Raw genomic sequence first — 22,377 nt, forward strand, 5'->3', positions numbered from 1 at the left:
GTTTTTTTCAATTTATACAGCTAAAGATCGTATCGCATTTATTTGGATAGCAATTCTAATGAAATTTCCAGAAACCATGTACACATGCATTTGTGGTGTTTCCTTGAAATGAAGCTAACATGTTATATATTTCAATTTTTATTAGGAAGCTTTTAATATAAAATTATAGCGGCATATAAAGTATATTGTTGTATAAGAATTACACAATAGATATACCTTCAACATTAGTTTTAAATTTTCTTTAAATTTAAAAATTATTTAAGGAAATATGACCAATAAATTTCACAAAGAAAATCATTATTGTTAAAAAGGCTTACATTAGGGGCGCCTGGGTGGCTTAGTCGGTTAAGCGTCCGACTTTCGCTTAGGTCATGATCTCGCGGTTCGTGGGTTCGAGCCCCGAGTCGGGCTCTGTGCTGACTGCCAGCTCAGAGCCTGGAGCCTGTTTCAGAGTCTGTGACTCCCTCTCTCTCTGACCCTCCCCTGCTCACGCTGTCTCTCTCTCCTAGAAATAAATAAATTAAAAAAAAAAATTAAAAAATTTTTTAAAAAAAGGCTTACATTAAAATTCCTATAGCATGATTAGTCAAAATTGAAAAAATATTATTACAAAATTATTTTCTTTATTGAAATATATGCTAAAACTATAAATAAGCTGCAATGATTATATTATCTTTATTATATGTTCATTTTTCTTTAATGAAGTTCTCCTAAAATGTTTAGGAGAAATTAATAACAATGTTCTATTTAATGACTAATTCTACTTTTAATTACTAATTATAATAAACAATAATAAACAATAATAAACAATAGACTTTTGGTTGAAGTATTACAAATTCTACTTTTTGAGATATTGACATGTAAATAATTCAAGTAAGTCATAAAGAAAACAAGCAGTGATTATCAAGTTATTTATGATTAATGTGGATATACTGAGATGCAAAATGAATTTAGAGAAACCATCATATTAAAAGTGCTCTTTATGTACATTTTATTTGGACTCATAAAAATGCCTCAGTAAATTTGTATCTGCTTATCTCTAAAATAATTTTTCCAAACATGAGAATTGAATGGTTTGAAAACTGTTCATGTGTGATATGCCACCTGTCCTATTTACAGTTTTAACAGTTGAGTGTTTGTTAACTGATCTCATAGACAGCTACATATTTCACTGTTTCCAGATGGATGAGATAGAATACCATGCATAAGTTTACATTTATCTTCTTTGAATGTCACCTTATTTACATATCAATTAAAATAATATCTGTATTATGATGGATAATGAAAGTTATCAAATTTACATGATGTAACTGCAGTTTGCTAAATTTCCAGTAGATGCCCCCAGAGACCAGTCAACTCATTGGAAATCCTTTAAATTTAAAAAGCCTTTTTCATATCGAAACATTTTTTTCTTGTTATATTTTGAAGTACATGGAAGATAATCAAATGTTCTAAAAATTCCAACTCTTCAATGGTTATTACATAAAAATATATGTGAATGATGTTAGTCATTTCTTAATTAGTGTTACTTATTAATCACTATTAATACTATGACTAAAAATTGTTAAAAATCTAAAGTAGTGTAAAATTAAGAAAAACACTTTCAATTGTCATTGTAAATTTATATGCTTTTTAAGTCACTAAAAATAATTGATATCTTTTCATTCTAACTCTTCTCTTTATATATATTTATATGGCTTGGGGAATGGCATATCTTTATTTTAGCTTTTCGGGAAAATTTTATTCTTTTCACAAAAAAACTATGAAACACACCAAAATTACTTATATGGTTTTTATCAGTGTGAGTATGTCAAGAAATATATATTTTCCCCATTCTAATTATATGTAATATCTACCTACACTGAAAAGTATGGGTAAGAATACTCACTTTATTCTGTGGAAATTATATTAACTGAAGCTATTTAAGTATTAATTTAAGAGTCAATGTAATTATCCCGTAGGTGATTCCAATAACATTTATTCCTACAATACGAATATAAGACTGTTATAACTGACACATAGATAACCCACAAGTGACTTATAAATATTAACTTAATGGGATAAAAGTATTATACTGACTTTTGATTAGATATTACACATCTTTTGAGTTTATCTTTGTCAGATTAAATAAAAATTTTATGATCTTGTTTTAAAGTATGATTTTTTATTAAACTGCTTTTGAAAAATTTTACTGAATATGAAGGTTCACCTTGATACAGCATTTGAGTTTGCCTTATGAAAAATATATGTTAAATATATTAGTCACATATTTGAGTAGTTGATAATTCATTTTGATTTTGAAAGTCCATCTAATAACCGATATAAATACCTATGAGTTAAGAAAAATAAAAGAAGTTGTCATATCTGTTCGTTTCATTTATTCATGTTGTTCAGATATGTAGAAGTGTGTGCTTTTTTTCCTGTTATATGTTTGTCTTTCTCACTGCTTTTCTTTTATTAGACTTCATATATCCCTGGGTGACAATCACATCTATTTAACTTGCTTTGTGTGGGTGCTACTGTCTGCTTACTCATTTTAAGGAAGGGGATTCTGTGGGAGGGTCACAGAATAACAGTAATCTCTTTTCCCAGTCCAGCATCAACATGAATTAGCAAGGACAAAGGCAATGTCTTTCATATTTGAGAGTTACATTATAATTGTCCAATAATGACAAATTCCTAAACAATCAATGCAAATAAACAACAATATGTAGAGGAAGAGAAGGAGAAGAAACCCCAACAAATTTAATGTGATAGGAGATAGTGTGGTAAAGTGGAAAAATACAGAGTTCGTACTCAGAAAACTGATGTGAATTCCAATTCTGATTCTTATTAGTTTGTGTGGCTTTGTCACTTACATGGCAAATCACATCCTCACCGATGACAGTTTATCTGTGAAAATGGAAGTATTACTTTGTAAAGTTATCGTGTGTTAGAAATTGTGTCTACACAGTATCTAATACGTTGTAGGTACTCTATAAAACAGATGCCGCTCAAAATGTTTTAAAGCAGAATTTTAAAATGGTTTAATACCTCCATGGCTGTTTAACAGAAAGCTCCCCATATCTCAGCATCTCCACACATTCAACTGCTATGAAGTTCTGTCAAAGTGTTCGGTTTTACTGTCTGTAAATTTATAGTGGTTTTTTTTTCCATCTTAGAATCTTCTAGGGCAATTTTTATGTACATTCAAAATGCACAGAATCTCTTTTGGTTAATGGCTTTAAGTAGTAATAAAATCCAGATGAAATGGATGACCGCTTAATTCCATTCCTAAATTCATTCTTCCCCAGCTTCATACCTCAGTCCAGTGCAACCCCAGGTGTCTGCAGTGGCAGTTACCTCCCTCAGGGTAGAGATTTATAGTCCAGCATTTCCATGAATGTCACAACTTATGCTCCTATCAATGGCATGTTTTCTGTTGGGAAAACTATTCTCAAACTCCGTACCATCAAATATCTACATAAATTTTACCAGAATTCTCAATTTCTGCCCAGCATCATGACTTTTTAGGTTGAGGAGATTTTTCTTCTTCTGATTGTTACAAAGAATATATTTTAGGGACTCTGAGCATCTGACTTCGGCTCAGGTCATGATCTCACAGTTCGTGGGTTCGAGCCCCGCGTCAGGCTCTGTGCTGACAGCTAGCTCAGAGCCTGGAGCCTGTTTCCGATTCTGTTTCTCCCTCTCTCTCTGACCTTCCCCTGCTCATGCTTTGTCTCTCTCAGAAATAAATAAAACATTAAAAAAAAAAGAATATATTTTAATTTAGACTAATATTTGTTCTAATATGCAAATAGAACCAAAGACAAATAACTTTGTGTCCAAATGATTAACAAAATAAGTGAATTCTGTTTATATTTCTATTTGTTTAGAAAAAAAATTCTTTCCATAAGGCAAGTCAACTTTAACTATGATTCTATTATGAAATATAAAACCTGAGAAATCTAAATATCATGGTGGAAATTGACATACTTTTTTTTTCAGGTAGTCAGTTCATTGTAATAAGAGAAAATTATTTTGGTAAAAGAAATAATTTGCAGAGCACCTGGGTGGCTCATTGAGCTAAGCATCCAACTCTTGATTTCAGCTTAGGTCATGATCTCATGATTCGTGAGTTCAAGCCCCACGTGGAGCTTCATGCTTAAAGCATGGAGTCAGCTTGGGATTCTCTGTCTCCCTCTCTCTCTGCTCCACCCCTTGATTAGAGAGTCCTTACCATCAAGTCCCACCAAGATGACACACAGTGTGAAAATGGTCATTTCCAAAAGTGTTTTGGGGTACTGCTACCTGTGGAAATGGAACTAGGTGTTGGCTGACCAAAGCAACCAAGACACCCTCACCTTCCAGGTAAAGGAAACCAGGCTTGCAGAGTGATTTTCTGCATTTTTGTCCCAGTTGAGATTAGAATGTAGATGGTCTCCTGGCTTGTGTTTGTTTTTATTGTTTAAAGTCAGTGTTCTAATTTTTATTTATTTATAACTTTCTTCTCTTTAAAGGCATAACCATCAAAGATGACAGTGCTTGTTTGAGGTTAGTTTTAGCCCCTCAGATCTTGTCCTCAGATCTCCTATATTCCCCCACAACCTGCCCCCATTCGGAGGTACCACATGGATATTCCTTCAGCCTCTTCTCACTTAAGTAACCTGAATCCAGTCTCATTATGTTTATCCAAACCTGTTCACCCCTTTGTGTCCTCTTCTCTCACAAATAACCAATTACCTATTACCCGGCCTCAAAACCTGGTTGTCCTCCAAGTCTTCCTTCTCCTACACCTCCAACACCCACTCAGTCACCAAGGAATTGATATTTTTATCTCCTAAATGTGTGTTGAATCCACCTACTTCCGTCCACTCCCCTTGCCTTCCCTTTGGTTCAGCCCCGGTGGCCTGTCCTTTCTAGGACCGCCAGAGTCTTCCATCCCTTTGCGCTGCTCCCAGTTCTACCCTCCCTCCGCCTGGCCATTCTGTTGGATCAGGTGTACATTTCAGAGTCACAAGCTCAAAGATGCTAAATTGAAAGCCTTTAGTTTTTTATAACTTAATTTTAATTCCTGGCCCTGAGCCTTGATCCTCCCTAGTGTAAAAATCCAATCTTGTCCTTCTCAGGTGATGTGAGTCCAATTCAGTGATTTCTCAGGTTATTCAAGATTCTGACACTTCTTCCCCTCACCCTATTTTCTCATAGAGCGACAACACAGTGCTGGAGTGGGGTAGAGTGGAGAGGAGTTGACAGATTTAACCAAAAAAAAGATAGGATATACACTTCAATTTGAGTTTCAAAATACAAAAAACTTTTTTAGTATAAATATGTCCCATGCAATGTTTGGAGCATACTAACACTAAAAAAATATTCATTGTTTATCTGATATTCAAATTTAACTGGGCATCCTGCCCAGTTTTATCTGGCATCTCAAGGGCTGGGGGGTTGTCAGTATTTATTTTCAGATCTTAATCTAGGACCTTAGTATAGACACTGAATATCCTTCTCTAGTATCTGTTTCTCCATTTTTCTTTGCTAACACAACTCTGGTTTTGCTTGGGAGAGCAATGTGCCCAAGGACAGGCAGAATTTTAGTTTTTCCAGTCTCCTTGCAACAAGGGGTGTCCATGGCCAATGGGACCAAAGTTAAGAATTTACTAGCAGTTACAAGAATGCTTTTGTTTTTCCCAATAATAGGGAAAGACATATCTGGTGCCACCCATATCCCCAACTCTTTTTGCCTTGAAGATGGACGCAATGTCTGAAGTTATAACAACCGTCTAGTGACCAGCAGGGGACAAGCATAAAGGAAAGAATAAGATAATCCCACAGGCAGTGACCTTGCCAGGCTGCTGAACCAAGGCCTATTTTTAGGCATCTTTTGCTGTGAGAAATGGAAATCTCTAGTTTTAAAGGTACTATGAGACAAGTTCTCTTACTTGTCGTTGAATGCATTCCAAACCTATGTGGTTCAATACACGTGTCCACCTCTGACACATTCAGTCCATCCTTTTCTGTTGGATCTGGAAATATGCTGACCTGACTCCTTTGATTGCTCCCTGAGCCTTCTTATTCTCAGAGTTACAGCTGTGTCCTTCAGCCCCCAGCGGGCAGCCCATACAAGAGCATTTTAGCACACATTCTCTTGTTGTGGCCAGTGACATTTGACAGATATACCAGCCCTCTATTTCCATTAACTTTTTATCCTACATGGAGCCCACTAGATGACTGTGGCATTTCACCCATACCATTCAGGAGCTACAGGAAATTATAATGGCTGGTTCTGAGAAACCCAAGACAGTGACTTTTGGTATACCTTGTGTGGGGGCAGGTAGAAAGAAGAGGAGAGAGGGGACATGGCCTTTGCAGCATTTCATTGCTCCTTCTTCATACTATCCTCCTTTGTCTTGACAAGAGGGTAGAAACAAACAAACAAAAATCTGTTAGTTCTTTTCTCTTCCCTATGTCATATGTTTTTGGTCTCATACAAGGGGGCCTTTGACCTTGTGGCCTAGGAATGTGGCTTCTTTATTCTCTTTATGGATGAATTGTATTAAATATGTGCTGTGTATCTATCTGGGTCCCAGATAGGGGAGGATAACAATTCAGCTGGAACACTCCTTCCGGGTGTTTTTTCTAACCTTCAATCTCATGTAGTCATTTCCCTAACTCAGGCCCTTCAGTGGCTCTACCTCACTTCTCACCTGGAGTCCAAACTTCTTACCATAGCTTTGAAGTCCTGTCTTTTCTTTAACAGCTACTTTCTCACCACTCCTTTCTTCACCTCTATACCTTAGCTGATCCACTGAGTAAGAAATTCTTGGTGGATGGCATATGGGCTGTTTTGGGTTTTTTAATTCTTTAGATGAATCTACTGTATATCCAGGAGTTGAGAACCAGTAGTGCAGGACTTTCAATGAATCTGAGCATCTTCATGTACATACTTTACTTTCATTCTTAGAAGAATCCTGTGATATAGGTACGGTATAGATTCATACACACATTTTACAAATGAGATACAAGGAAGTTAGGTAGAACTAGGTCAACCTTGAGTATTCTGACTAATTCGAGGCTGTCTCCACTCCACCCTGAAATTTGTATTGCTAGTAGTATCACATTGTGTCAGTTGTTCTAAATATGTAATTGTCTCCTAATTTTAAAAAAAATGTAATGTAATATAATTAGTAGCTATATGATTTGGCCTCTGATTACTCATTAAGTGGAATAAAAGCTGCCACACAGCTGTTGTCCCATAACTCTGTTTATTTCCTGTATAGCACTTTTCATCATCTGAAATGATTTATTATTTGCTTATTTACTTGTTGGCTATGTTCTCCGACTAGAATACAAACTTCACAAGGAGACTGAACCCATTTGGTCTAGAACTGCCTTCTACTTAGAAAATTTAATAGCTATTTGTTGATAAATTAAATGGAATATTCATTTGTTACTTTATCTCCTTGTATATGATTTATCATTAAATTAGAAGTGAATTATTAATCTAACAAATCATTAACTTAATCTTAACTGAAAATATTTTTAAATATACTTAATAATAGATTTTAATAAACATTTTCCAACCAAACATCCAAGTATGAATGAATGAATGAATGAATGAACTTCCATAATGTACAAATAAGCCACATAATATAGAGTGCATTTCTGACATTAAATGGCATGTTTTATTTTTGCTTGGCATATTGTATTTTTTGTTTTGTTTTACTGGGAGGCTAGTATATCAAACACTTTGGGATATTATAATTGCTATGGTCTGCATGTGCTCTCCCAAATTCATATGTTGAAATCCTAACTCCCAAAGGTGATGGTATTAGTAATTGAGGTCTTTGGAAGGTGCTTAGGTCATGAGGGCTCTGCCCTCATGAATGGGATTAGTGCCTTATTAAAAAAAAAAAAAAAAAGTCTCCAGAGAAATCCCCAGCACCTTCCACCATGTAAGGACACAGTGAGAAGGCACCAGCCATGAACAAGGAAGAGGGCCCTCACCAGAAGGTGACCATGCTGGTGACTTGATCTTGAAATTCTAGCCTCTAGAACTGCGAGCAATATATTTCTGTTGTTTATAAGCTACTCAGTCACTAGTATTTTCTTCTAGCAGCCAGAATGGACTGACATCAGTCAACTAGTTTATTTGTCCCTATCAAACAGAGCTCAGCTCTGGAACTGATATATTTATAATGTAATTCTATTAAAATTACTACATTTGGGTAGCTTCTGGCATCTTTCATTAAACTGAAATTGTTCAGTTATAAGTGTTTAAGGAAAAGATAGTTTTCAGCTTTTACTGAGGGGGAAAAGAAAAGGCAGCACAATTCAACATTTAATCATTAGAGAAGAAAAATGCTGCATGGATTCAAAGGATTAAAATGTTCTGAGTGTTGGGTTTCTTCTTCCCAGTTACCGGAACTCGTACAAGAAGAACATTTGTGTGGACATGCTGCGAGATGGTTATCACAAGTCCTTTACTGAGCTCTTTGCCCTGATGGAGAAGTGGGATGCCCTGCGGGAGGCTGCAAGAGTTAGGTCCCTTTTATGGTTGCAGAAACCCCTGGAGGACCAGCCTGATAAACTGGGTCACTTCTACCACCACCTGATCAGGGCCGAGGCCTCTGAACGGCAAGGTGAGTGGAGAGACTGTGGGCAGCAGTGTTGCAAGAGCCGGGACAGCGAGCCCGAGGGAAGATTGCAGAGAGTTTCATGTCTGAATTCAAACTATTAAGATGCGTTAGCACAGTGCATTTTATTTTAAAATTTTTTTTAATGTTTTATTTATTTCTAGGAGAGAGAGAGAGAGAGAGACAGCATGAGCAGGGGAGGGTCAGAGAGAGAGGGAGTCACAGACTCTGAAACAGGCTCCAGGCTCTGAGCTGGCAATCAGCACAGAGCCCGACGCGGGGCTCCAACCCACAAACCGCGAGATCATGACCTAAGCGAAAGTCAGACGCTTAACCGACTAAGCCATCCAGGCGCCCCGGCACAGTGCATTTTAGACATCTAAGCATCTTTATGGAATACATGACAGGGGAACGCTGAATCACGAGGCTGCCCATACATAGGGGCATCCTGCTGACCTCATTTCAAGCCAGGAAGACAGTGCACCTAATAACATCACCACAATTTTCCAATGTATTAAAATGTTTTTATATCATGAATCACAAACCTCTTCCGTGGTTTTTGAAATATACAATCTGAATGGAGACTTTTACTTAAGAGATTCTTACAAAGAGTATTATAACTTGAAAATTATATTGATTTTCTATTATTTACATAATGGAATTTGAAGATCTTACCAATAAGTCCTACAGATTTCAGAGAATTTTTATCAGTGAATAATGAGAAAACATGAAAAGCCTGCAACTCAGAATTATGAATAAAATTGTTAATTTTATATTTTCCATCACATCATTTGTAATAAATTCCTTGTATCTGAAAAATTTTCAGAAAGTCAGTGTTACAACTACTGAATAAAATATTTTAATCTCTACTAGAATTATACTGATGTTGTCATAAGTCTTTCCTAGTCACATATTAGGGACTGGTCATTTTATTTATTTTTTTTAAATGTTTTTTATTTATTTTTGAGAGTCAGAAAGAGAGCATGAGTAGGGTAGGGTCATAGAGAGAGGGAGACACAGAATCTGAAACAGGCTCCAGGCTCTGAGCTAGCTGTCAGCACAGAGCCCGACGTGGGGCTAGAACCCACGAACCGTGAGATCATGACCTGAGCCGAAGTCGGATGCTTAACTGACTGAGCCACCCAGACGCCCCAGGATTGGTCATTTTATATAATCAAATAAAGGAAATCCTAGATCGTAGAAGTCAGCATATAAATTTGGTGATCTTAATTATTATTTTCTTCAACTTCTTGTGTGACAATATCATAGGACTGAAAAAGAGAAGCTCACATCCCAACAACGCCTATATTTTACTTCAGGCCTTTCTATGGGAAAATGCAGTATTACAGGGGCACCTGGGTGGGTCTGTCAGTTAAGTGTCTGACTTCAGCTCAGGTCATAATATCACCATTCGTGAGTTCAAGCCCCACACTGGGCTCTGTGCTGACGGCTCAGAGCTGGGAGCTTGTTTCAGATTCTGTGTTTCCCACCTCTTTTCTCCCCCTCCCCAGCTCCCTCTCTGTCTCTGTCTCTCAAAAATAAACATTAAAAAAAATCTTTAAAGAAAATAGAGTATTATACAACTTTCCACAACTATACCAATGACAGTGGGGAAAATTAATGGGGGCATGGTAACAGTATTAGAGGGGTAGCAGAAGTCTTTCAGCCTCTTCAGTGGAGTTAATACATCAGGTTGTGACCTAACTTACAAATATGAGATACATGAAAATCATAACAAGTGAATGTGTGTGTGCGAGTGTGTTTGTGGACAGGAGGTTGATATTTGTATTATGAAAAATACTTAACTGCAGGATAAACTTGTTAATTTTTTTAGTTTTATTTATTTTGAATGCGAGAGAGAGGGAGAGAGCAGGGGAGGGGCAGAGAAGAAGGGAGAGAGAATCCTAAGCGGGTTCTGCACTGTCAGTGCAAAGCCCTTTGCAGGGCTGGAACCCACAGACCTCAGATCGGGACCTGAGCAAAAATGAAGAGCTAGATGCTTAACCAACTGAGCTACTCAGACACCCTACAGGATTAACTTTAAAAATAGAATCCTCTGGTGAATTTTAAAATATGACGTCTAATTTCTCAAGAAATTAACTATTATAAATAAAAAATGCTTTCTAAAAAACTTACAGTCTCATTTCAGCTCCAAATTCTGAAGTGATATTTGCACTGAAAATAGAATTGAGCAAGATAAAAATTTCCCATTAGTCATTTTTTCAAGTTGAATTCATCACATTCACTAAGTGTTTTAAATAGAGGCTTTCGTTTGAATAGCATAAATATGAGCCCTAATACATCACTTGTTACAAAAAGTGTCATAAATATGAGAAAGTTGTCATAAAGCATTTTGTAATTATAAGGAAACTAAAATGCTAAGTAGTCTATTTTAAGGTAGAAAACATTAATTTACAAATTTTTATTAAAGGAAAGTAAACATTTAAATAAAACTGTTTGTTGGTGAGCCTGGGTGTCTCAGTTGGTTAAGCGTCTGGCTCTTGATTTGGCTCAGGTTATGATCTTACCTTTCGTGGGTTCAAGCCCCAGAACTGGGTCTGCCCAGACAGTACGGAGCATGCTTGGGATTTTCTCTCTTTCCCTCTACCTTTCCCCACCCCCTCAAAATAAATAAATAAACTTAAAAACCAACTTTCTCCAATTCCAAAAATTGTAAAAGTGCAGAATTTATAGTAATTGATACCTTATACACATGGTATAAGTAAAGAAAAGAAATTATTTTCTTTACTGGGTGGTTTTATAATATATTCATAGTAACTAAGTTGCATTTGTTAAATGAAATAAAATTACCTCTTGCTCAGGTTATCTTCTTCAAAATGCAGTGATTTCTGCCTGGTTGAAATATAGAAAATTAAAATTATTGCAAAGAATATTGTTGGAAATACCTCAGTTGAAGGACATGTAAATATTTGTATACTTTAAAAAATTTGTGTAATTGTTTTCACATGTAATACATAAGCTTTATTGAGGAAAAATTATGATATGAATTAAGAACATCCCAGAAAATAGGAAAGGAGATATACTCATTCACTCTTATTAACGAATTAATCTTAAATCTTAAAACATGCACACGTGCAAACACACACTTAATCTAGAATATAAAAATTTGTTAATGGTGTCTCAGGATTCCATCCTATATGGTCAGAAGACATATATGGAATCTGAAACAATTATCCTGAAGTAGCATTATCTCTGAGCCCTCTCATTGCTTCTCATTGGAAAGACTATCATTCTAGGGTCACAATGAAGTTCATTTAATCAAAGCCATAGCACTAACAACAGTCATCTTGGGTCAGTTCTGTCTCTTGAGACTTACAGAACAGGAACCTACAGTTATTTAAATTACTCTGCAAAACATCACTTGCTGTTTTATGGCAAAGAAGTGTTTAAAGTAAGCCAGTCATTTCTTCTTGGATTATTTTCCATTTGGTAAAGTGAGGTGTTTTTTTTTGTCCCTAATAACATTTCTTATATTACCCATTGTTGTAAATCATCTCTATACCATCTGTAATGTTATGATTAGGGTCTTGTGCCCCATGGGGCTGGAGAAGAGATGGCAATAATGGTAATGGGCAACTGAATCAATAGATAATTCAAACATTATTTACACCTGACTTTACATTATTGTTAAGAGTTCAGCAGCAATTTTTTTCTAATAACATTTATAAGATACCCAAAGTATGTTCTATACAAGCAGAGTCACACAGGATGTTTACAGGTTTTATGTAAAGCAAAACAAAAATAATTATCAGATGAAATAAGTTTGAGAAACATCAGATGAATTAACATTGACAGTAAGAAGGTTGGTTTATTGCAGGACTTACCAGAGTCTTTAAAATGCTGATACATCCCGTGTGGTCACTAAAAGAAGGAAATTAGCAACTGTATTTTCCAAATTTATTTCATCATGGAATCTCCTTTTTATATAGCACAGTGAATACCGGCCTAAATAATAAACCAAAAGTAAAAATGATTTTCATCTTATAAATATCTGCTGACAATTCAAATAAACAATCTACAAGCTAGGAGATAAGGCTGCTGAGAAAGTAAAGAGTACAACCCATATATCTGGATTGTCCAAAAATTCAAAACTTGAATATATCCCTTTGTACTTAATACTCTGAAAAATACTCCATTTTTTCATAGAAAAATAGATTAGGTGACAGTGGTCCTTATTTTTTAAATTTTTTTGAATGTTTTTTTTTTTTGAGAGACAGAGAGAAAGTGAAAGGGGGAGAGTGTGAGAGGGGGAGAGGCAGAATCTGAAGCAGGCTCCAGGCTCTGAGCTGTCAGCACAGAGCCTGTCACTAAGTTGGTGCAGGCTCAAGAACTCAAGAATGGCAAGATCAGACCTGAGCCGAAGCTGGACGCTTAAAATGACAGAGCCATCCAAATGCCCCTGACAAATTGTCTTTAAATATGGAAATCTTGATAGCTTATATAACTCATTCTAAAACAAACAAACAAAAAAAAAACGAAAAAAAACTATGAACTTTTGGAAATGTTTTTCAATTAAGGTGTAATTACTGAAAAACAAAAATTATTTTGGGATCACTTTTTTCATAAAAGCTCTTTACAGAACTTTTTTTTTTTTATATTTTTATTTATTTCTAGGAGAGAGAGAGAGACAGCGTGAGCAGGGAGGGTCAGAGAGAGAGGGAGTCACAGACTGAAACAGGCTCCAGGCTCTGAGCTGGCAGTCAGCACAGCGCCCGACGCCGGGCTCGAACCCACGAACCGCGAGATCATGACCTAAGCGAAAGTCGGACGCTTAACCGACTAAGCCACCCAGGCGCCCCTGTGTTCCNGTGAGCAGGGAGGGTCAGAGAGAGAGGGAGTCACAGACTGAAACAGGCTCCAGGCTCTGAGCTGGCAGTCAGCACAGAGCCCGACGCGGGGCTCGAACCCACGAACCGCGAGATCATGACCTAAGCGAAAGCCGGACGCTTAACCGACTAAGCCACCCAGGCGCCCCTCTTTACAGAACTTTTTAAAAATAGAAGATATGGAATGCTTTATAGACTTTATAAAATAACTCTCTAATCACTAAAGATGACAAAGAATATAAAATATTACAGAACAGACTTCAGTGCTCTGTTCACATTAGGCAAAAGTTTCACAATGTGAAGACAAAACGTAAGTCAGTTCTAAGATGAGAGTATTTGGGTTTTTTTTTTTAAAGCTTATTTGTTTACTTTGAGAGAGAGCGAGAGAAAATCCCAGCAGCCTCCGTGCTGTTTTCAAACAAAAGAGTATATAAATTTCAAACATATTATTTTATTTTTTATTTTTAATTTCTAATAATCTTTATTTATTTTTGAGACAGAACGGCAGAGCGGGAGCGGGAGAAGGGCAGGAAGAGAGAGAGGGAGACACAGAAACCAAAGCAGGCTTCAGGCTCTGAGCTGTCAGCACAGAGCCTGACAGCAGGCTCAAACCCACAAACTCAGAGATCATAATATGAGCCGAAATCCCACTCCCAATTGGTGGAAACACCGAGGCGCCCCTATTTTTTTATTTTTATTTTTTATTTTTTGAAGGAAGAGAGGGCGTGAGTGAATGAGAGGCAGAGAGAGAGGGAGAGAGAGAGAGAGAGAGAATCCCATGCAGGCTCTGTACTCTCAGCGATGAGCTCACCCAGGCAGAGCCTGAGTTAAAGATGTGGGGCTGGAACTCACCACGGAAGGTGGGTGCTTAACTTCCTGGGCCACCCAGGTGCCCCTTTCTAACATGTTCTAAGTTTTCAAAAAGGTTTGTTTGGTTTTGTTTGTTTTCGCTTTTTTGGAGTGTACCTCTTCTACGTAACTATTTTAATGCTTAAAATACATGACCTTAAGTTTGCATTTCCATTTTTAAAATAGCTAATCATGCTTTTAAGGAAAAATAAAAAATAAATGTCACTAAGTTCGTTTAACATTTGAAGGAGCAAGCTGTGAGACACCTTTCTAATGCAGTTTTATTTTTCTTTGAAGAACACTTCGAAGATGTCTATGACAACTTGCATGCACTGGCCAGTTACTTCAATAATCCTGAAGACAAATGGGTAAGGAACCACTTCTATGAACGATGTTTTGAGATTGCTCAACGGATCAAAATTGACGGTGGGAAGAAAGAAGCCAAGGCGCATGCGCACATGGGACTTCTCTTCGAGGAAGAAGGTGAGTGGTCATTTGTCAGGCTGTCCTGGGTGCTTTGGAGGATTCAGAGTCCGTGTAACCAGAAAGCACGTGGGGATTGAGAAAAAGACCTGAGGCATTAGTATAAGAATGTAAGTTATTGAGATTAAGAAGCAAAGGTGTGTGACTTATGGATCCACCGGAAGTCTTCCTTGCAGTCATACTCCATCCAAGCACTCAGGCTGGAGTTCCCAGCAGCAGCAGCAGCAGCAGCAGCACAGAGAGAAAGTCAGCCTCCTGTACCCATCCACATATATCCGTCAGTGCCACAAGCTGTGTGGTTTTGAATTTCTTTCCATTATTACAGTCCTCTATTCATTTAAATTTGATCTCTCCTGTATGAAAATGAAAAAGGAAGGTATGCTTCATGATTTTCCTAGTGCCACACGCCCCCTACAAAGAGGACCAAAAAATACCTCTATAATTTAGATATTGCCCCATCATGATTTTACAACAATTTCTGAAGGAAATGTCCTTTAAAAGTAACTTCATACTTAGTGTTATCTTAAGACAAGACTGAAACAACAACAAAAATCATCTAAACATATTTTGTATGGTGGTTAACTAAAGGATGCAAATAGAAATTTAAGGATTAAAATTATGGAAGGAATGATGGGTAGATCATATGCAAAGAAAACATATGAAAAGATATCATGAATAATCCTATTTCTTTTTCCAAAAAAAAACTGTCTCATTTTTCACAAAGGTTTTGACTTCGGCCAAACAGTTAAATTATAAAATATTTATTATTTTGTGGCTAGGACTGTATAGGACTTTGAGAAAGATTTAAAAAAAATGTTTTTGTGCCCAGGAAATTACACAGGGTAACCTATAGCATTGGTAGGTGCTACGATGTGGCTTATGGTCAGGGGTCATCTTGAGGGATACTTATCCCAGAAAACACTCAGAGAAGTGAGAAATCATACGGACCAGATTCAAGAAAGACATAATAGAATCAGTAGGGACTGGAGGGGGACTTGGAAGATGAAGTGGAATTTAGGCAGATAAGGAAACAGGAATATATTCTGTAAGAGGGAACTACTAAAGCATAAACACTAAAGCATGGTTAGAAGAACTTGTAGGAGGAGCAACCTGTCTAAAATGGAAAGCGTGGGGGTGCCTGGGTGGCTCAGTGGGTTAAGTATGCGACTCTTGATTTTAGCTCAGGTCATAATCTCACATTTTGAGGGTGTGAGCCCCTCATCGGAATCCCAACGGTTGCTTGGGATTCATTTTCTCTCTCTCTCTGTCACTTTGTCTCTCTGTCTCTCTCTTTCTCTCCCTCAGAATAAACAAATAAACTTTAAAGCAAATAAATAAAGTGGAAAGTATGTTTCTGAGCAGTGGTGGCAGCTAAGAGTGGAAAGGTAGAATAGGGACACAGCAGGATTCAGAGTTTGGGTTTAAGCTTCCGTATATTCAAGGTAAGGATAGGATGGTATTACTCTACTTTGAGAAATTATTTGTTAAACAGGCTTTTAGCCTGTTGTTAAAAGTAGTGTTCTGTCTCTCAATTTGTAAAAATGAGTTAAATTCTTGCTTAAGTAAAGTAATATTCTTTCTTAAGCTTTTAAAAGATACTCTCATTTCATAAGTGAGGTGGATACTTCCTTAAACTCTTAAAAATTATTATCTTCACTTTGAGGATGAGAAAACTGGCCCAAAGAGATTAAGCTGGTTAGTAGTGAAACTAGTATTAACTAGTCAGCTAGCTTCAGAGCCTGTAGTCACTGCCCTGTGCAGACAAAGGGTTGATTGCTTTACCTTCCTGATGTGCTAATTATGAAAATTATCTATTAGAAGATAAGTTAGCACCTTTTTATTCTTTGCTATAGGAAATCCCCCCCCCATGAATACAATAAAAATCATTTTTTGTTTTTTCAGGTTTTTTTGTTTTCTGTAATTAGGGCCCTAATATTCTGTTACCTGTAGTAACAAATCAGATCAACTAAAGTGTCTGCTTCTGGTCCCAAAAAAAGATGTCACAAAAGAAATAAGAAATAACATGTGGCAATAAGGCTGAAGAAGTCAGGGCTACATTGGTGAAAATATTAAGAGTGACCCAGTGAAATTCAGAAAGTTATCATAGGTATATTCTGAATTTCTATATCAATATTAATTCTGATTTTTAAAATTCAGTTTGATTTAAAAAATTATTGCTGAAAAAATGCATAACAAAATTTACCATCTCAACATCTAAGTGTATGGCTCAGTGTTTAGTATATTCAATCTGTCGTGCGCTGTCTTCAGAACTTTGTGAAACTAAAACTCACTACCCGTTAAACAACAACTTCCAGTTTCCCTCCTGATTTTTTAAAATATCTGAATGCATTTCTGTTGGAAAATTCAGTCATTGCTTCCTTTACTTATTCATTGGTCGACCTGTTTACTCAGCAACTGTGCCACCGTGGTCGCCCATATAATTTTAGTGACTGTGAATAAGGATGAGTTTGGGAAACATGAGAGCCAGGCTGCTGTGAGATTACATTTGTGGGTCCTTGGCTTGCTCACATTTAGGTGCCACACCCTATAGCTTGATAAAATGTACCCATGTTCCACAGCAAATAGAATATTTTGGCTACAAAATTACTTTTAAGTTAGGTTGTATTTTTTGTTTGCAGTCACTTTTTTGTCAGGTCTAAAATAATTTTCTATGCCCTTGATCAGTTCATAGACCCTAAGAACCATACCTTTATTGCCTGATGGATAAAATGACTGAGTTGATGTTGCTGAAAATTCTAGAGATTGACTTTGAGTGTTGCTTAGTAATGGTGAAAAGTATCTGTGCAGCTTTTGTAATCCGGGTAAACTAGGACTACTTAGAATATGTGGCTAGAGTGCAGTGGGGACTCACCTGGCTGTAGAACTCCCCCTGAGGTGATGGAGGTGTAGCTTCCACAAATCTGAGCTGATTGGTCCAGACAAGCGAATGGAGGCCCCACAGCAACAGCTAGGGAGCAGCTGTGCTCAGGGGCAGGTGGCAGCATCCTGGTTCCAGGGGTGCCCATTCAGGTTAAAGCAGGATACCAGCCGGCAGATGGCAAAGGGCAGGTTGTCAGGACCCAACCAAGCAGGCTGTAGTCCAGGGCATGGCTCCAGGACCCTCAGGGAACTATAGAGCAAATGAACATGAGCAGAAGCCATAGTCACAGGGACTGGGCACCTGGGAGCAGTCAGGGCCATTGTGCAGCCCACTGGCACACATGTGACCAGAACTTAACCCAGAGCCCCCTAGCCAGAGTTGAACACAGGTCCTAGTTCCCACTGCTGTTAAAGATGAGGCTCTAGTATACAAAGTGGCCTGATTTCCATTGGCTAAAGGGCTGGCAGCATCATTCTTCATGTCAGATATCTTCTGACTATAGCTGGGGTGTCAGGCATGAATAGTCATGGATGACACATACTTGTAGCAAATCAGTGGCTGTATCTTCTTTCAGAATGGTGACCTATTTATAATGACAAATGGACAAGCAGCATTCACGCCACATCTGCAGAGCATTGGAGAAAGCTCTCAGATACTATGTCAGTAGGAGATGTGCCCACACCTTCTAGAGAAGCATACAGAGGTCTAACAAGGCCAGATGTCAGATGCTGGGAGAGAGGATGTTTTAAGAGACATGATTAAGGAAACACTGGCTCCTCCCCTGGGATGATCTAGGTCCAAGACAACAATGGCATGATGATACGGCAGAGCCATAACCTCAGTCCTCTTCTACCAGATCAGCATTAGTAGTCGGGTCCAGCACCAGCCCCTTCCTTGGCATGATTAGGATACTGGGGTCCAAACCTTGCAGTTGCGGTTTTATCAGGATTGGGGGTGGAGATAGCAACCTCAGGCAGGACTGACCACATCAACATTCACAGCTGAGCAAGAACCAATACTTTTCCCCTTCCCCACTTCCAGTGATTTAGGATCTAGGTCTAAGCCTTGCTTTTGACCAGATTAATGGACTTAACACTGAGGCTAACTGGTTTCTATGGAGCCTTGAAGAAGGCCAAACTCTTTTCTGAAAGGCTAGCCTAAAGAGACCAGTTTTGGGCAAATTAACCATTAACTTCTGTCTACCTATTTGTCCTTTTCTTCCTCTTCCAATTTAGTGTGTGGCTTATAAATAGCATCTCTTACTGGTGGCAGCCTATTCCATTTCAACCCATATGGGCTTTGAGTCTAAACTGTGCTATGGGAGACCAGAAGGATGATTAGATATAGATGTCAGTTAACAACCTCGGAGTGCTGATCATGGCCACTGAAAACAGACAGGGGAAGACAGTGTAGGAATAGCTTAGGCAATGCACATATTTTAGTTCAGGAAGCCATCATCTGTGGTAGTGCGGGGATTGAGTAATGGCTAAGCAGGTTCTACGGCACTGATCCTAAGCTCTCCCAGTGACAGAGGAACTTGTGAAGAAAGGAGTTGTGCTGGTTGGCTTGCCCAGTTTTGGTCCTAGAATAACTGTTGACAATCAGCTCCATGTGCAGATAGCAGTTTGCCAGGGGCTGGAAGGCACCAGGAGCAGAGTAGTGTTGTGCAGACACAACAGAGTCACTTCCACTCTCCCTGATACATCCAGCAGTGGAAAGTAGATCCAGCAACAGATCGGTGGAGAAGCCCACCACTGTAATGGACTGTCCCTCTTATCACCTTGATCTCATGAAAAGGAGTTGGAATTCAGAATCCCACTTATCCTTGTCTTACTGATGTTCAGCACCTTTCCCTAATGTATTTTCACTCATTTTTAGTGATTATGGGGAAGACATCCCTTTTCCTTTTTTTGTATGAATTTTAGGAGAGGCAGTGATTCAGCCTTCCTCTCAGTGAAGCATCCAACCCATCCAAGGCAACTCCCTCCAATATCACAAAAAAAGAAACAAGGAATCCTATTACTGAGAGTCTTAACCCTATAGGCCTCCACTACTTAGGATATTTTACAACTAGTTTCTCCTAATAGTTACTCATTGGCCTCCCTGAAGGCTGGCCACAACACCACCAGCAAACTCTTCCTACTCCAGTCTTGGTCTTCAATTTATTTCTAGTCCTCTGACTTGCTTCCAGAAGGCCATGGTATGGGCCTTGGACAGATGCCCAGTCTGCTGGGACACCTGCCATGCTAACAAGGTAACTAGCCAGCAGTGCTCACAGCAGGCCTGTGCTCTGAGAGAACCCACAGACACAGGAGCAGTAGTAGGTATGCTGGCTGCCCATTGCCCTTTCATTGGATGCTGTATGTTTAGGGAAGTATGGTCACACCCCTGGTGTGACTGGAGACAGACACAATAGCAACATGATGTGGCAGAGCCTTAATACAGGTCTTACCCAGCCAGCTCAGCATTCATGATTTGATGTAGCACAGCCCCTCCTCTGCATGATCAGCAGAGGGAGAGAAGGGAAAGGGGAGGGGGCTGAGGTCTCTGCCTTATGGCTACAGCCATAGGATATGGCATAAAAATAGCAAGATTTGCCATACAAGCATTTATCGTTGGGGAGCACCAATTTCTCTCCTGTCAGGAGAGAGGGACTGCCTTTCCAATAGATCAGAACTGATTGTCTTAAAAGCACTGAAGCTGAATCGTTTCCTTGGAACTTTGCTAAAGTCCATTTTTGTTTCTAGAAAACTAGCCTGCAAAAATCAGTCCTGGACAAAAAACAAAAAACAAAAAACAAAAAACAAACCCTTACTCCTTAAACCTTGAAGTTCTGCCTAAGGAGTGTTACTAACATAAAGAGATTCGGGTCAGGTTATTAGACATAGAAGTCCTATCGTTTAAGAACTAGGACAGAGGTAAGGCTATGAACAAGAAGATAAGCTTCAATAGAAGCTCCAGCCCCAAAGGCTAGATGTTTTTAAGAACTGTCTAAATTAGCAGAGAACCAATGAGTTAAAGAGTAGAACAAATCTCAGTCCTAGGAGAATGCCTGCTAAACAGTGAAATTGAATGAAGAATTCAATTCTACCAACTGTCCCCCTGACTATAGGTAGAAGAAGCGGGTTCTACCAGCACTGAGTGGGCAGTTAGCAGACAAGGGCAGACTGTCTGCTTACCTTTAAGAACCAAGACTAAATAGACTGCTTCTAAATGGGGTATGTAGGAAATTAAAGGAAAACAAGGCATTCATCTGAAGACTCTGGTAAAGAACAAACTAGTAAAAGCGAGCATTTTAGGAATATTCTTGGTATCTTCAGAAAGATATACATGGAAGACAGAAAAGTCTAAGGAGAGAGCCAAATGAGTTGAGAATGAGCCCCAGATTATGAAATAATCAATGCTTCCATTAATATGTCAGCAGAATTAATATATGGAGTGGAAAAGGTAAAGAATAGAATTGACCCAATAGAAAGTTGAATCAGGGATGTTGAGGACAAACCTGAAACACTCTTACAAAAGAAAGACTAAGTTGGAAACAATGAGAAATAATAAATATGGAAGTTCCTGAGAAAGAATATACAGTAACTTCAATAAAGGCATAAGCAAAGGCATTTTAAAAAAACTCTAGACAGACCCTAAAAAACAAAACAAACAAACAAACAAACCAACAAACAAAAACCCTCCAGAATGTGTAGACTAAAATAGCCCTTTGTGCTCCAGTCAAAAATTATTAAGATCTGTAACTAGACAAATTGTGGGTAAGCTTTTGAATGACTTGGATGAAGACAGACTTGCATTCAAAGAGAAAACCCATGGAAGGGAGGGCGATCTGGCTGCAACATCTGTCACCCCATTGATCACCAGGGTTGATTCGGCTGATCTGTCTGGCTAGGCGGGTGTCTGTTTCCTCTCTCACCACTCCTGTGTCCCTCCTGAAGCCGTGCATTCGATCAAAGAGGATGACCTTCCCTAGTAGAGGAGGACTAGTCTTCTGTCAAAGGCATACCAGTAGCTGCACTCCCTGTTAGAACCTCCAAACAAACTCAAAGAGAAAACAAATGGCCTGCCTTGTAACAAAAACTAGGACTCAGTTTTCTCCCTTGCAACAGTAATTGCCACCAAATAAAAAGAAGTCAAGCCCACAGGGCTTGAGGGGAGAGGAAGGAGCAGGAATACTGCCAAGTTGGGGCGCCTGGGTGGCTTAGTCGTTTAAGCGTCCGACTTTCGCTTGGGTCATGATCTCGCAGTTCGTGGGTTCGAGCCCCGCGTCGGGCTCTGTGCTGACTGCCAGCTCAGAGCCTGGAGCCTGTTTCAGAGTCTGTGTCTCCCTCTCTCTCTGACCCTCCCCTGCTCAGGCTGTCTCTCTCTCTCTCTCTCTCTCTCCTAGAAATAAATAAAACATTAAAAAAAAATCTTTAAAAAAAAAAAAGAAATACTGCCAAGTTGAGGACTTCTGAGAGTATGCTACAGAGTTCAGTTTACACTCCCATGTGAAGCAACAGAAGACATTCAGAAAGTACACTGTGAAGGTATTTTCCATGTATATTGTGTTCTCCAATTCAAAAAGAGATAAATTTTTAAAATAAATAAAAATTCAGGGGTGCCTGAATGGCACAGTCAGTTGAGCATCTGACTCTTGATTTCATCTCAGGTCTTGATCCCAGGGTTGTGGGATCAAGGCCCCAGCTGGGCTCTGCAC

General features: G+C 38.5%; 1 protein-coding gene across 4 annotated transcripts in view; it reads left to right on the forward strand.

Annotated features, from left to right (window-relative positions):
- Positions 1-22,377, forward strand: part of TTC29 (tetratricopeptide repeat domain 29) — a 240,545-nt gene that overhangs the window by 35,297 nt on the left and 182,871 nt on the right. For all 4 annotated transcript variants that reach the window (XM_039254293.1, XM_039254292.1, XM_039254295.1 and 1 more), the window contains 2 exons: positions 8,398-8,621; positions 14,609-14,794. In XM_039254293.1, the coding sequence (XP_039110224.1) occupies positions 8,398-8,621; positions 14,609-14,794 (410 nt within the window). The remainder of the gene's footprint in view (positions 1-8,397; positions 8,622-14,608; positions 14,795-22,377) is intronic.

Source organism: Hyaena hyaena, unplaced genomic scaffold (genome assembly GCF_003009895.1).
Source record: "Hyaena hyaena isolate Hyena2069 unplaced genomic scaffold, ASM300989v1 scaffold_476, whole genome shotgun sequence".
Classification (NCBI taxonomy): domain Eukaryota; kingdom Metazoa; phylum Chordata; class Mammalia; order Carnivora; family Hyaenidae; genus Hyaena; species Hyaena hyaena.